General features: G+C 45.1%; 1 protein-coding gene across 13 annotated transcripts in view; it reads left to right on the forward strand.

Annotated features, from left to right (window-relative positions):
* Positions 1-12230, forward strand: part of MBD1 (methyl-CpG binding domain protein 1) — a 1384891-nt gene that overhangs the window by 487419 nt on the left and 885242 nt on the right. For all 13 annotated transcript variants that reach the window (XM_078664741.1, XM_078664738.1, XM_078664739.1 and 10 more), the window contains exon 9: positions 10877-10933. In XM_078664741.1, the coding sequence (XP_078520867.1) occupies positions 10877-10933 (57 nt within the window). The remainder of the gene's footprint in view (positions 1-10876; positions 10934-12230) is intronic.

Raw genomic sequence — 12230 nt, forward strand, 5'->3', positions numbered from 1 at the left:
GGAATATCTCTCGAGTCCTTCCATAAAAGCTTTGATAACAGGTACTCTAAAAAGTGTCAAACGCTGTCTATTTTGAAGGTATGCAGCTATTGCAGCGAGATGCAAGCGTATGGATGTGAAAGCTAACGCTGACTGTTGCAAGTGTAGTAAATAACACATGATACTTTACATTTAATTGCGTAGCAAGCCCATGTAGTAGGCTTTTTGGCCTCTTTAATGATGTTCATACAGTCTGGTGGAAGGTTCTGATAAACAAACTATGACTTCAGGTGCCAGATCGCTAGGTTGAGTTCTTTGGGATCTGGATGTTTTAGGTCTCCATGGCTCTGAGTGAGGAGACTGGATGTGAGATGTAGTTTTTGAGGGGGAACTACCGAGAGCTCCAGAAGGGTAGATGTTTGTCTGAGCTTCCAAACCACTATTGGAATGAGTGGGAGATGCGGAAAAGCGTAGGAAAATATCACTGACCATTTCATCCATAGTGCATTGCCTTTGGACAATCGGTGTGGATACTTGGAGGTGAAGCTTGGGTATTTTGCGTTTTGGTGTGTGGTGAACAGATTTCTCTGTGGAAAGCCCTACATTTGAAAGAATGGGAGGAGAACTTGAGGGTGAAGTTCCCACTTGTGGATCTATGGTCTCTGCTTGCTGAGCAGGTCTGCTACTTGATTGTTTACCCCTGAGAAGTGTTAAACTAGGAGAATTATTTTTTGATGTAGGGTCCATTTCCAAATGTCTGGTGCAAGGCGTGACAGCTGGCGAGTGTGTGTCCCCCCTGTTTCTATATGTAATACATGGCTGTTATGTTGTCAAAGCAGACTAGGACAGCTTTGTCTGGAAGGTGAGTCTGGAAGGCTTTTAGCGCTAGAAACACTGCTAGCAGCTCTAGATTTATATGAAGTTCCTTTAGCTTTTGACTCTACAGACCTTGTACAGTGTGAGTTTAGAGATGAGCTCCCCAACCAGTGAGCTATGCATCTATTAGCACTGTCTGTGGAACCAGGACGACTAAGGACCACCAGTTGGATAAAGTCTGTGGATTCCACCACTGCAGAGAGTGATGAGTTTGGAGGTCTACCAACACTAGATCTAACAATTGACCCTGGGACTGATTCCACTGACGTGCTAAGCATTCCTGAAGGGGACGCATTTGAAGTCTTGAATGGGGAACTATCATGTGCAAGACCCCATCACTCCTAGCAGCTGCATGCATAGTTGGGCTGAAACTGAGAGACTAGACCCTGAATATTGCAAATTCTGGCTGCATTGGGACAGGCTAGAGCTTTTTGAGCATAGAGAGTATAGAGAGTGGCTCCCAAATAAGTTTGTGTGTTGGAGAGTTGGAGATGTGACTTGGATACATTCAGTGTGAAACCTAGATTGTGCATTAATTGCAGCATTTTCTGAGTGTGCTGGAGACACTTTGGGTAAGAGCTGGCTGTGATGAGCCAGTCGTCCAAGTATGGGGAGACATGGATAGGCTGTCTTCACAGGTGAGCAGTGTTTACTGTCAGGCATTTGGTGAAGACTCTGGAAGTAGTGGTGACTCAGAATGGAAGCACTTTGAACTGGTAGATTTGTCCTGCTACCACAAACCTGAGGTATTTGCGATGAGCGCGATATATTGGAATATGGAAGTATGCGTCCTTTAAGTCTAAAGTGGACATAAAGTCGCCTTGCTGTAGAAGTGGGAGCATTTGTTGGAGTGTGACCATATGAAAGTGGTCCGATTGAATGTACTGATTTAGTTCTTTGAGGTCGAATATAGGCCTGAGAGAGCTGTCCTTATTGGGCATGAGAAAGTATGGGGAGTACACGCCCGATCCTTGATATTGCAGAGGTACGGGCTCTATGGCTCCCTTTCCCAGAAGAGAGTGAACCTCGCTTGAGGAGGTGTAAATGCTCTGGTGACGTTTTGTGAGAACGCAGAGGAATGTTTGGAGGATTGTTGGTGAGCTCCACGCAATAACCATATTGGATAATTCTTAGAACCCATTTGTCTGAAGCTATTGTATGCCAGACGGGGAGGAATTGAGAGAGACGTCCCCCGACCGGTGTGAAATGATCGGGGGGAAGGGGAGGAAAGTCACAGTTTATTTGTTGAGGGGGAGGTGCGGGGTGTGGAACTTTTACCTCTTCCCTTGCCATTGTTGTGAGAAAGTGCCCTCTCTTTCTGCATGGTTGCCCTCACATTTTGCTGAATTGCTGATGTGCTTTGACTCTGTGTGCCTTGGGTTCATGCTAATCAGGTACCCAGGGCCTATGTTCTGTCCCTAAAACTGCATTGAAGCCTAAACCAAATTGGCATCTCTGGCCACAGGTCAGTCCCTGGTAAATGGTACCACAGGTACCCAGGGCACTGTGACCAGAGAAGGCCTCTAAGGGCTGCAGCACTTATTGTGCCCCCCTTCGAGGTCCTACACTCACACACTGCATTTTCATGCTGCGTGTTTAGGTGCAGAACAAAGTGAAAAGTCGACATGACACACAAATCTGTGTGCCATGCCTACAACCCACTGCCCTGGCTTAGACCGGTCACCCCTCTAGCTGGGTGCACTATACCATTGGTGAGGGTGCAGGTCCATGAGCCATGTACCCCTACAGTGTCCATTCTTAGACATTGTAAGTGCAGTGCTGCCATTAAGAGTATATGGTGCTAAGACTTTGTCATTACTAACTCCACAGCACCGTAATGGCTACACTGAAAACTGAGAAGTTTGGTATCAAACTTCTCAGCACATTAAACCGACACTGATGCCAGTGTGGGATTTAATGAAAAATGCATACGGAGGGCATCTTAGAGATGCCCCATAAAAACTAACCTACCACTAGTGTCCAGGCTGAGTGGCTGCTTAAGGCTGCCACCACCAGACATGTTTCTGGACCCCTGGGTCGAGAGTCTGCTGCTCTCTGAGGACTGAAACGATGCACATCCTGGGACGAGCTGCCAAGCCTCCACCACCAGGATGGGCAGGGTTCACGAAGGGGAAGCTTCAAAGGCTCGCCGCATTTGTGAGCTTCCCCAGGCCACTTGCTGCTTTCAGCAACTGGTTCCCACTGGTTCAGACCCCCACTTTGGGCAGGAGAACAGGCGGAAAAAACAAGAGAGGGAGAGAGGTGTGCCCACCTCTTCCAACTCCACCCCTCAGGTGACGGAGGCAAAGTAAAGCACAACTCTAGTATTTAGGGGCACCCCTGAACCTTACGTTCTAAAACAAGAACCTGCAACAGGAAAAGAAGGACCGAACAACAGCGAACGAAGCTAACAAGAGGAAGACGCCTACTGATATGGTCCCAGCCCTACCAGCCTGTCTCTACCTCGAAACTGCTCCTGCGAAATCCCGGTGGGTCCTGCAGCCAGCAACCTTGAAACCCCCAGGGGGACCTGCCTGCCTTCAACCACAAAGACTGTGTCTCTCGTGAACACCGGATTTGTTCATCTGCAACCTCTAGCTCTGGCCGGACACCGCGAATCCGCACCACTCTCCATGGACCGAGCTTGAGCTGGCAAGTACCACGAGGCGGTCCACCTGGTGATCCTGACCAGAGATCCGGTGACCCCTGACCTGCCTCAAGCTGACGCCTGCATCCTAAATCCAGAAGGTCCCTCCAAATCGCGACCAGGCGCTGGTAATCAGATCCGACCCCAAACGGCACCCCTGCACCCAACGCCCCATGGCCTTGGGTGGCCAAACAGGCAGTGCCTTACCAACCCCCAACATACCTCTCAAAGTGGTGGTTGCACCCAGAAGACCTTCGTCCCCAAGCCTGCAGTGCCTTTGCAAACCGGAGGTTCCCCATTGCAAACAGGGTGCCCAACTTCGAAACAGCACCCTGCACCCGGCCACCCTAGTGCCGGTGAGGATGCACCTTCGGTGCTACTATCTTTCCCCATTTGCCCTGCGCTAAAGTCCAGGAGCTTTGCTCCTAAAACCAAGTGGCCTGCTCGTCAGCAGCCACCAACCGGAGGCTCCCTATCCCCCACTGGATAACATTGGGCCTCAGCACTCTGCGCCTGGCCGTCCTAGTGCCGCTGAGGGTGTAACAAGAGTGCATCTTTGACCCTGGGAGACCCGAGTCTTCCCCCAGAACCTCAACTCCCACTACCAAATACTTACCTTAATACTTAACACTATTTTCCTCCATAGGATAACATTGACTGTTTTTCTTGGAAAAGTTTCGAAGTGTGGAGTTTAAAAACCTAAAGAAAATATTTTAAATTTTTGTTTGAAAAAAATCTGTTCAACACTCGCTGTCTCCTGTTTCTTGATTGCTATCTGTCTCCTAAGGGAAACAGAAAAGGCCGAGAGTTATCTGGTCCTTTGCCGATTCTCGATAGGTCTGCAAAGGTCTCTTTCAATCGACGAGCGAACTACCCACAATTCTAGCCATTAGGATATTCGCCAAAAAGTGGCGGCTCACATCCATCATTTTCCACGTGTGCCATTAGGTGGCATCTTTCAATAGACATCACGAAGAGTGAGGTTTGGTCCTGATGAGAACCCCTTGAAACAGAGCGGTTTGAAACGCGTAGACCTTAGGATAAACCAAACAATTCTCTGCTCACTAAGGGCTATCGTATGTAGCAAAAGGATTTATGCAATTTGACAAAGTCCATTGAATGTGAGAAGTGCATATATAACTATCTTTTAGGAAGAAGTTTTTCTTTCATGCTAATTTTTTGTTTTGTTTATTGTACAATGATGTATCATAGTGCATGTGTATGAATGAAGTATGTTTGAAGAAGAGAGTCTGATGTGATTGTGTCTTATAATGTGGGATGAGCAGCATGGCGGCAGACGTTGGGGGCAGGCGGTGCGCCCCGGGCCTCGGGGAGGTGTACTCGGGCTGCGGGAGCCGCTGCGCCCCAGATGGGCTCAACAGGAGCCACCCGCATGGCTTTACTGCAGGTAGGGTCACCCGTCTGCTGGAAGTCCCAGCCTCCTGCCCAGGGACTTGGCTATCGATGGTGCAACGGGTGCAGTGGCACCGGGGCTCAGAGCAGAGAGAAACCTACTGCTCCCCGAGCATTGGTAATTTTACTAACAAACAAGCTTGTTAGGGTGGTCTGTTGTACATGCGCGCGCCAGGGCCCTTGCTACTCGCTGCTTCCGCTGCCCTCAGAAACACTTGAATGTGGTGCCTCGGATTTGCCAGACCAGAGCATGGCAGCCTTCTCTGAAAATATGCTATAGCGCCGGGACACTCCCAGGAGCATCTGTGCACTTCATAAACCTGTCTTCATCATCATATCAAAGTTCCAGTATTCTTTGACCCTGCGGTTTCACCTCACCCCTCCACTGCCCCCCATCACCCTCTGGCATGTCCATCAGCACTCCAGCCCCCCTCAACCATCCCTGACCCTCACCTCTCTCCCCACCTCCGGTTTCTCCCCTGCTTCTTGGTGTCCCTCCATCCTGAAGGACCCTCAAGTCCCACCCCCCTGATTCCACCCACTACTCCAGGGGCCCTCGGAGGCCCACTGCCCGAGCCCCCTTCCTACCCCTCACTCCCCCAGTGTCCCTGACGTTCCACTCTCCCTCACTCACCCAATATCACTCTCCACTTTCATTCACCCCTCCCGCGTCCCTCGCTCCTTTCTCCCCCCCCCCACTTTCCGACCCCACCCTCACTCTTCCGGTGGCCCCGGGGGGCCGGCCTCCTGATGTCCCAAGGGGCTACTGAATTTGCAAGGATACAACCAGAGTGTTCCCTCCATATGCGCACCCACTACCAGATTGTGTTAATTTGTGCGGGGTGGAGGGTGGGTGTGTGTGTGTGTGTGTGTGTGTGTTTTTTTTACGGGTTGTGGGGGGGCTTATGGTTCACCTGCTAAAGTGGCGTTCACAAAGGTTTGTTTTTGCTCCCATTCCTTGAGTTTCGGCAGATTATACCCAATATCTGGAGTGCCATGTTCTGAGACACCTGCTCGTTGCCTCACGCATGGTTTTAAAGGTTGCGCTGTAACCTTTCAAGGATGGTTTGAGTGTCTTTTCTGAAAACATGACTGACCATGCTGGCTAAATGAAAACATGTAAGTGTCAAAGTGCACGTTTAACGCCCCACAATAGCGAGCTGCGCGAAACGAGTGTATTGGTATTCACATTTATTTAATGTTTTCAAGAGTGTACCTATTTTTTAAAATAAATCTCATGTTTTCCGGTTGCCCCCACTTCCCGCTGCTTTCTGTGTGACAAAGATTAGGCATCCACGGGAAGGGTAGCTCGGTGGGATTAACTACCTGCTGCAGAGAATCCTCTAGACTAGAGTGTCAATACAGTGGGGCAATGGACTGTCTGTGCATGTTTGTTTGAATAGATAGTGTTTATTCGTCAAGTCAATTGTCTTATTTTCATGACTAGGGCAGGATACAGTATGAGACAGTTCCGCAGGGATTCGAACACAGATCGCTGCTGCAGGGCGATGAACCGACTGATGTACAAGTCACTGACAAAATCAATTGTATAGTTTCCAACATCTGAAAACTCAGATCAGAGAGTTTTAAAGAGAGACGCTTTAATCCCCCACTGTGTGAACTGGAACAAAACATTTCTAGTGGGAGAAAGTACAACAAATTATATTGGTTACAAATAGTTAACAGCCGATTATTCACAACTACTAAATACACCGTTATGACAAGTGAAATGTCAAAATTTTAAAGAGACAAGCAGTTAAAAACCGAGTTAACAGTGGAAGCAATGCAGGTAATAAACAAGCATTTGCAATGCAATAGATCTCGCATTTACGCGAGTTTGAGCTATTGACATTGCAAATGACAATGCCTTTCATTTTTGTTTTTGTTTTTAAAAGATACATAAAAGGCAGTGTCATTTACAATGTAAATAGCTTAAACTCTGGTAAATGCGAGACCTATTGTATTGCAAATGCTTTTTTCACATGTGGGGCCACCCAGACATAGATCTGTTCGCCACAAACACAAAATGCCTAACCTTTGTCACCAGGTATCCACACCCATTGTCCAAAGGCAATGCGATATGGATGAATTGGTCAGGCAGATATGCTTACACTTTCCCCCACTCTCGCTCATTCCATTAGTAGTATGCAAGCTCAGACAGCAACCTCTCAAAATGATCCTAGTTGCTCCAACATGGGCCACCCAACCATGGTTCACAACATTCCTGAAACTCTCAGTAGTCCCACACCAAAAACTACACCTCTCCCCAAACCTTCTCACACTGAACCATGGAGAGATGAGGCATCCAGATCCAGCTCAACTGAACCTGGCAATCTGTCTCCTGAAGTTCTAGAGTTCGGTTCCCTTAACCTCCCACTGGATTGTATGAACTTACTTAAAGAAGCAAGACACCCTACTACTAGAACTTGCTATGCAGACAAGTGGAAAAGATTTGTTATTTACTGCAATAACAATAACATTGACCCACTATATGCTTCAATTCAAAAAGTTATTTTCTACTTACTGCATCTACAAAGATGTAATCTAGCATATACATCCATAAGACTACATCTGGCTGCCCTCGCCGCTTACCTACAAAACATACAACATTTGTCACTGTTTTGGGTGCCTGCTATCAAAGCGTTCATGGAAGGACTTACAAGGATAATTCCTCCTACAATTCCACCCTCTCCAGTGTGCAATTTAAATAGTGTCCTTACTAGGCTCATGGGCCCTCCATTTGAACCTTTAATCAAATGCGAATTGCAATTCCTTACATGGAAAGTAGCTTTTTTAGTTGCAATCACCTCTCTCAGCAGAGTAAGGGATATCCAGGCTTTAACTATAGAAGAACCATTCGTACAAATACCCCATAACAAGGTGGTTCTAGAACAAATCAAAAATTCCTTCCCAAAGTAATCTCTGCTTTCCATCTGAATCAATCTGTGGAGTTACCCGTTTTCTTCCCAAAACCAGATTCTGTAGCAGAGAGAGCTCTTCACACACTAGATGTCAAAAGAGCTATACTTTATTACATTGACAGTACTAAACCCTTTAGAAAAATAAAACTACTGTTTGTAGCTTTCTCTCCACCTCCTAAAGGAAACCCCATCTCCAAAGCTGGAATTGCTTGTGGATAGTCAAATGTATTCAAATATGCTACCAAAAAGCAAAACTCATTTTAACAATTCCCCCAAGAGCGCACTCAACACGCAAACTGGGGGCTTCCATGGCATTCTTGGGGAACATTCCCTTCGATGACATTTTGTAAGGCAGCAACATGGTCTACAACACACACCTTCACCAAACACTAATGTGTTGACGTGCAGGCAAAATAAAAGGCTTCTGTGGGCTTCGATGCTCATGACGGAACGGTTCCGTCATGAGCGTCGGTTGAGCTGTGCGCATGACGGAACCGTTCCGTCATGAGCCCGTTTGCTCATTAGAACCTTCAGCACAGCGCGAAAATTCGCGCCGCGCTGAAGGGGTTAAAACACTTTTTGAAACCACTGCAACAGATACAGGTCACCACCGCTAAGGGAGAGTACTGCTATACAATCTATGCACAAGTATGTTTTTTGCAGCTCATATGCCTCGAGCGGAAAATGCTACTTACCAGTATGCATCTGTTCTTGGCATGTAGAGCTGCAGAATTCATACGTATACCCACCTCCCCGGTGCCTCTATCTGTTCCAGTGTTATCTTACTTAGATACATTACACATGGACATCTTTCTGTTTCTTACAAACTCCATCATTTCCCTTCATGGCGAAAAACAATCTGGGGATGGGGTCGATGCCCATGCCCCCTATCGTCCAAGGGAGGAGTCACCTATCTCGTGACTACAAAGACTTCTTCCCTAACAACAAACTGCTAACATCCGAGTCCAACACCAGATGGCGATCTGTGCACAAGTATGAATTCTGCGGCTCTACATGCCAAGAACAGATGCATACTGGTTAAGTAGCATATTCCTTTCACAATTCTTTCACATAAGAGGACTCTGCAGAAAAATAATTTAGGTATATTTTGCCTTCATTATTTTCACCCTCTTCTTCTGTGACAATGCCATGCGTCAGATGCAGAAGGTACCTGGAACTGCGGTCCTTAGTGCACAAAGTTGGGTACGACAGCGATACAAATTTTGAAGATGCCCCTTCATCAATGTTGCAGGTTACCACTACTGCACAAGTCAACAAGGCAGACCATTAGGACTGAATCCCTGGTCACTAAATTTAGTAATTTGGCTACTTGGAACTATCACAGGAATGTGTGGATGGGCTAGACCAGGTGACTAAAGAAACAGTTTCTTTAATTTTTCCCTCTTTTAAAAATGAGTAAATGAAAAATGTTAAAACAACAAGGTAGTTTCATATGCTTTTTCAGCTTGTCCATTTTGTTGTGTTTTATACATTTTCTATAATTTTGTTAAACCGTGATGTCCTGAATCCCTCGGGTGCACACAGATGTTCTAATGTTAATGAATTTAATGAAAGCACTCAAATCTTAGACAAAGTACTTGTGCCACAGGCATGTAACCTTTTCTTCTCAATCATAAGAATCTCTGTATGGCAGTTTACAATTCTAGTCTATGGTTTGAGTGGGGCACATGAACCAGCCCTGCTATAAACTGCCTAAAACATAGATGGAATGTTACTTTTCAGTTTGTAAATACTCCTTCCTATCTGACTCAATTTCTATACTTTGAGCTGAAGACTTTAAACATTATTCATTTTGGTGGGATTACAGTTAGGAACAATTTCCATCTACAGTTGGTATTTTAGGCAGCTTTTGTCTCTTGTCAACTGCTTTAGGATCACAGACATGGATAGGACTGTTCAGTGTTTATAAGAGTGAAGATTCACAAGAAAGAGAATTAGGATTTCAAGTAACTTCCTCTTTTTTCTCTCGCAGTGATATTTAACATAGATTCACATAATACTTGTCCTTTTCCCAGGTGAGCCGTAGATGACATTTGTAAATATCAGGTTTCTCAGGTGACACAGAGTTACTTTTATTGACTTAAAGGAGGGCCTGTTCCCTTCACCACCTCCACCACCTCAGACTAAAGATTAATTACTAGAGAAGATGAACATGGCAGACTACTGAAAATGTCATAGCTTTTGAAGGTGATAAAACTGACAGATCATTATCACCACTGCAGGCAAAACAAAATGAAATAGGAAAAACCCCTGCAGCGAACCACAAAGAAAAATCTGTTTCGCAACTTAACAGTTGACAAACCTAGTCTTCTTATGTAGCATCTTAAAATTAACTACCAATGAACAGGTAGTAAACAGTAGTAAACCAGTTCATATTTCTTTGGGAAGGTAGAATAACTGTAATCTAAAAAAAATACCTAATTTCCAAAGTAATCTCTAGCATAGTTTTGCTACTTATAAAATAATAAGATCCAATTCTTCCATTCCAATATTGTCACCAAACTATAACATGACTACACAGCACATCGGTGTGTAAGACAGATTCTGGTGACGTGGCAGGTCTGTAAGATAGGCGAATGCAGACCTTGGTGCTCCTTGTAAGTATATGCGGGGTAGACGGGAAGTTAATTTCCTCTGACAAGTAAGTGAGAAATGTGAAAGCAAGCTGATGGCACACTCTTTCCTACTTGAATGTAGGATGGCTCTTAAACGTAAAGATTTAGGTCTACCTAAACAGTGATTATTGGCTGCTGTGAAAAAATGCAAATAGAAATGTGTTCACTAAGTAGATATAATTTGTTTGTCTACTAACACTCAAGGGAACTTTTAAAGCTACTAACAATGAGGAGCTGAAGTTAATGGTATTTACTGTTCCATCTTATCAGTTCTTCAGAAAACTTTGTGCAGATTCTTTCCATTTTAAGCAGTACAGGTATTATTACTGTTGCTTTATTCGGAGTACTGTTTTCTGCTTGTGTGGCTTATGTTCAAATTTGTTTTTTTGTTTGTGTCCCTTCAGAAATCAAATCGCCCTTTAAAGCAGGATAAAAATGTCACACCAAAAGTAAAGTCTAAGGTGAGTGTGATTCTTAGTTTTGCTTCTCTTTTTATGTATTTACTCTGTGTTTACCCAACGGTGTGTCACCCGAACACATTTGTAGTGAGAGGGGGAAGAAACAATCTCTCATTTTTGAGACTACTGAATATTGTAACAGATTTTGCAATCTGGATTTCTGTCTTCAGTTTCACAATTCAAAAACTTTCACATACTACTTAGCCATGAACAAGTTGAAGGGTGGCTGTTTTTCTAAAGAATGTTGATGCCTTTCTGCAGAGCACCCAATATATTCTCACAAAAATATATTGTGTCGTATGCCTCTTCCCAAGAAAATAAAATTAGGTTGTTTTTGTCTCCTTGTCCATCGTGCATTTCTTCCCAGTATCCCCATCTTTAAAATTTTTGTTCATGTAACAGTTGTGGGTTTGTGAGTTAACTATCATTTGCGTGTCATTGCTCTTTTGGTCTTTCATTGTATGAAAATCTGTGCTCTGTACAGCGCACCATAACTTCTTCTGCCAGGCACTAAATCATAAGTGGATAGGGTTTGCAAAATGTAATCTGTATTTGCCAGGACAGGCGGGATAAGTCTTGAGCAGACCAATTTTATTTATTTGCGGGTTTGTATAGCGCTAGGAATAGACTCCCGAAGGAGTATCTCCGCGCTCAAGACAGCAGGCAAGCAAATATCCGGACAGTAACACTGATATTCTAAGAGCATATAGATCAGTTACATATTTTTAACTTAAACGGACAAAGCTTCAGCTAATTTTGCTTGAACAGAAAAGTTTTCAGTTGTTTTCTAAAAAGAAGATGGTCGGAACATTGTCTCAATAAGAGTGGAAGAGCGTTCCACAAGATGGGACCCACCACTGACAGAGCCTTACCACCCAGTCTAGACCTGCTGATCTTGGGTACCCTCAGCAGCAACTGCTCACTTGACCTGAGTGTGCGTGTAGGGATGTATGGTACAAATTTATTAGCCAGATAGGCCGGTCCCAAATCATGTAAACCTTTATGTATAGTACAACAGGTCTTAAACTTCACTCTTTAACGTATGGACAACCAGTGAAGTTTATCCAACAGTGGTTTAGATGGAGATCTGTGGGGGGGGGGGGGGGGCATTGAGGACCAGCCTGGCTGCTGTGTTCTGCACCACCTGCAGTCGGTCTAGCACCTCTTCATTTGCACCTACCAGAAGACCGTTGCAATAATTAAGTCGGCTAATCACTAGAGCCTGAACCAAAGTTCTTCTGATGGAGTCCGGGAGGAATGGGAATATCCTACGGAGGAGACCTATCATGTGGAAACAAGA

The sequence above is a fragment of the Lissotriton helveticus genome, chromosome 10, assembly GCF_964261635.1.
Source record: "Lissotriton helveticus chromosome 10, aLisHel1.1, whole genome shotgun sequence".
Taxonomy (NCBI): domain Eukaryota; kingdom Metazoa; phylum Chordata; class Amphibia; order Caudata; family Salamandridae; genus Lissotriton; species Lissotriton helveticus.